At 46.9% G+C, this 4,308-nt stretch overlaps 1 protein-coding gene across 1 annotated transcript; it reads right to left on the bottom strand.

Annotated features, from left to right (window-relative positions):
* Positions 1-1,127: 1,127 nt before the first annotated feature.
* Positions 1,128-1,574, bottom strand: LOC308237005 (late cornified envelope protein 1D-like; the record flags this gene model as incomplete). The annotated part of the gene is made up of 1 exon (XM_080647326.1): positions 1,128-1,574. One exon carries the CDS (start codon positions 1,572-1,574, stop codon positions 1,128-1,130), a length of 447 nt encoding a protein of 148 aa, XP_080503452.1.
* Between the last annotated feature and the right edge of the window lie 2,734 nt (positions 1,575-4,308).

Below are 4,308 nucleotides of genomic sequence, written 5' to 3'. Positions count from 1 at the left end.
CTTGCTATGACCTCATACTCTAACTTACTTTATCCATTACCGTTGACTTTTATCAAAGACAGGGCTAGTTGTTCATCTTCTATATAAAATGCTGATTCGAAATTATCATTTCTATCGCAAACATTCTATGTATCTCCTGGAGGAATCAGCCTATTCTTAAAGGAAATAGAAAACCCAATACAGTCACCAAAGCCTCCCTGCTCTCACCTCCCTAAACCCCCACCCACCCACCCACCCACACCCAAACCACGTGGAGGAGGGTGTCCTTCTTGGTTCTCTACTCTGACCCAAACTCAGCCTTTCAGGATCCAGGGAAAATGGGCTCAGACATTTCATCCCTGCCTCCTAAATGCACACCCCCAGAAACTAGTCCCCATCAGGTCTCCTCTCTAATCAACTGATGGAAGCACCGGGGATTTTAATGGAAAAGTAAAGGTGTCCATTCATTGGAGCCCAAAATGAGCACTTTAGGAGATCCGATTCCCCACCACTAGGAGGTACTTGAAGGAGAACTTCCCAGAGCACGTCCTCTCACCATGACCTTTCTGGGTGCCACCTTCCTCCCCTCTGAAAGCCTGTTCCCGGCTCTCCTCGTGCCAGGCTGGTGTCAGGATCATGGTCTCAGACGTGACTCTTTCCTTCAGGCTTCAAGTTCCCTCACTCAGAGCATGAAGGGGAAAGGTGTTTCCCAGAGGTCAAGGTAGCGTCAGTGCCAAAGTCTGCTTCTCAAACGGGTTTTTAAAGTGTTCGCTTGCACTTAAAAGAAGGGAAGGGGAGATGGCTGGATGCAGGGGGTGGGGCTTGGAACAGGCGAATAAAACATAATCAGTGACATCAGGAATAAAGAGGTTTATTGTTACAAAAACACACACACACACACACACACACAAAAAAAAAAAACAGCTTCATAACTGAACTGCGTCCGAGAGGAGGATCAAACCAGTGACTATCCAAAGTTAGCCCTCTAGACCTCACAGTGGAATGAACATGGGCAGGAAGGAGAGGGAAACGCAAAGCATTTCAGAAGCCCTTACACAGGGAACAGGGACAAGAGAACTCTCAGGCTGGGCGGTCGTGGGCCCTTTGGCTCCTCCAATGCTTCTCCTCCGTGCTACTCATGGCCCAGGTCAACAGCAGCCGGAGTCCCCAGAACAGCAGCCAGAGCCCCCAGAACAGCAGCTGGAGCCCCCAGAACAGCAGCCGGAGCCCCCAGAACAGCAGCCGGAGCCCCCAGAGCTATGGCAGCAGCTGGAGCCTCCAGAATGGTGGCCACTGCCACTGTCACAGCAGTCAGAGTGGTGGTATCGGCGTCGAATAGTTCGGCGTCGGAAAGATCGGTGGGGCTTGTGGTGGCTCAGGCAGCAACTGCCACCCCCAAAGCCACAACAGCTGCCACCCCCAGAGCTACAGCAGCTGCCACCCCCAGAGCTACAGCAGCCCCCAGAGCTGGAGCCACAGCAGGAAGAGACTGGAGGTGGGCAGGGGGCTGGACACTTGGGGGGACACTTGGGTGGGCATTTGGGGGGACACTTGGGAAGGGGCTGGCACTGCTGCTGACTTTGTTGACAGGACATCTCAGCAGAAGCTAAAAGACAATACAGAAATTTCAAGTTCAACTAGCTCAAGGTAACTCCATGACATTTAAAATTGAACTTTGAATTCACACGATTTAATCTTTACAGTGATCAGATTTTTTAAACCCTATCTCCCAAAATCAATTACAAGAAATATGTAAAAAATTTCAACCCAGGAACTCCATAATTTCAAAGGAATCCCTTGCAACTTCAAAAAACACACCCATCATCCTTTCCTTTCCCCTACCTCGCATTTTCCCCCTGCGGCAGAGCCCCCTTCTACTAGTAAGCCTCCCTTTCTCCTTGTGTTTCTCAATAATGTCCTGTACTTGGGCTTCTCTCTGCCCACAGCACCAGCACCAGGAGTCTCTCCTGGTCCCCGAGCTGTGTTTTACCTGCTTCGGGGACTAGAGCAAGTCACTCAGGAGCCAAATGGACTGAGGTGCTGTCAGAAGCATCTGCCTTTTATATGGAGTCAACTCCCTGCCCTGGTACCAGGAGGCTCAGACCATGTGCAGGATGCTGATAGCATCTTTCACAAGGGACATGGGTGACTCCTCTCCTCTCACATCCTAAGGACCCAATTCTTCCCTCCGTAAGCATGTCAAGTATTGACCCACAGGAACATCCTCTGAGAGGCGCAGGCCTCCAGGATGGTGATGGAGCTCAGCAGATTGCACACAGTGCCTGCCAATCACCCAGGCAGCTCTGCTATGCTCCCCGTTTCCTGAGCTGGGTCAGTAGGGTTCTAGACCTCTGGGACTAAGAGAACGTCTCTCTTCTCCTTAGTGCAGGAAATGGAAGGAGAAATTCCCAAGATGGAAGTTAAATGGCCCTTTTTAGAATAAGCACAGAGATCCAAAATAAAGTGCCAGGCCCAAGCTGATGATCTAATGCGGCTTTCATTCTTGGACAATGCCATAACCCGGGCTAAGAATGCTCGATATCTCAATGATGTTATTTTAGGCAGGTCGAAGGCAGATGGTGGGGGTGGTTAGGCTTCTCTCCTTACCTGAACTTGACCCACGGAAAGAGCTCACAGGTAGCACTGACTCAGCACTAACAAACCCTTTGAAAGGGCAGAAGGGGTCTAGGAATGGCTTCTCTTTCCACGTGTGGACTGAACGAAGGCATCTTTGGCCAGCCCAAGGTGAGGTGACGGGGACCAGGTGTATGTGAGGGTGGAGCAGGAGAACTAGACTCATATGGAAGTTGCTAGAAGTGCAGCATCAGTTCTGGTCATCCCTAAGAAAAGAGCATCCAGCCTGGAAAGATTCTTTGTGTATAAATGACCTTTTTGTTTAAATGCCCTTCAGATGGGATATGGGCCTAGTTTTTGCAAGCCCAAGATGGGATGAATCCAAAGCTTTTTTTTCCTCCCCTACAAACAATATCCTGAGGGCAAGTTAGATCCCAGGAAAGTCATCAAAATCTATTTAGCTGTAAAGTTAGCCAGAATATGGCATGTTCCCTATGCAAACTGCAGTGGGAGGAAATCAGATAGGAGGAAACACGTGGCACCTTCAAGCTGAGCTAAGGAGTGTGATGAGAAGCATGTGGCTACATTACAGCACAGCTTTTGGAGAGACTCTGTCTGGCATCAGTTCCCAGCTTTGCAAAATCTGGCAAGTCACTCAATTATCACTATTAAACGAGGCTAATAATAATTCCTACCCAGTAAATACGAAAATATAGAAACAGTTCTTATAACAGTGCCTGGGACTCTTAGTTCAAAGTGCTAGCTTAAAAAAAATCTAATCATTACAGATATACTTTTAGACCCATGAGAAAATATCTCTTAAATTTCAGATTACTGATCTGCCAATTTTCGAAACCCAAACTACTTTTTGCAATACCAGAGCTTAGCCCTAATGTTTTCTTACAAAAATATTAAGATACTTAATATGCCACTGGGGGTGAGATGATAAGAAAGTTTAATCATTATGGAAAAAAATACCAAAAATAGGAAGAATTTAAAATTTATTTATAATCCACCCCGAGTATTCTTAACATTTTGCTATGCCATTTTCCTTCCCAGTCTCTTTTTTTAACTTTTGTTCTGTCTTTTTTACTGTATATAGTTTCTCTTCAGTAATTTGTGTTTTGATTTGACTTTACATAGTGTTTATCCACAAGACTTACATAAGAGTTTATCTTACTTAATATTTTGATGTAAACATTTTCCATGGTGTTATTCATTTCATTGTAAGCATTATTTTTGTCATTATTTCATGGAGGGCATGGGATCCGTATATAAGTGATCAGGAGCATGAGTCCTAGAACCAGTCTCTGAGTTTGAATTCCAGTCTCCACCTACCAGCCCTGTGACCTTGGCCAAGTGGCATGAGCTTTCTGTCTCACTGTCCTTGTCTGTGATATGGGGGAAATAATAGTGTTTATCTCATAGGATCATTTGCAGGTTAAATGACCTAACATCCATAACACTCTTGAAATAGTGCCTAACAGGAGTCCTCACACTTTTTAAACAGGGGGCCAGTTCACTGTCCCTCAGACCGTTGGAGGGCCGGACTATAGTTTAAAAAAAAACTATGAACAAATTCCTTTGTGCACTGCGGGCCTGGGACGCGTCGGCTGCTAAGCAGGACAGGCAGCGGCACCCGGTGGGCCGGATAAATGTCCTCGGCGGGCCGCATGTGGCCCGCGGGCCGTAGTTTGAGGATGCCTGAATAGACCATGTTCCTTATTTTACAGATGAGGAAACTGAGGCTCAGAG

The sequence above is a fragment of the Plecotus auritus genome (genome assembly GCF_963455305.1).
Source record: "Plecotus auritus genome assembly, chromosome: 12".
Lineage (NCBI taxonomy): Eukaryota > Metazoa > Chordata > Mammalia > Chiroptera > Vespertilionidae > Plecotus > Plecotus auritus.
The sequence above is the reverse complement of the archived record's forward strand: the minus strand, read 5'-3'. Positions and strand labels throughout refer to the sequence as shown.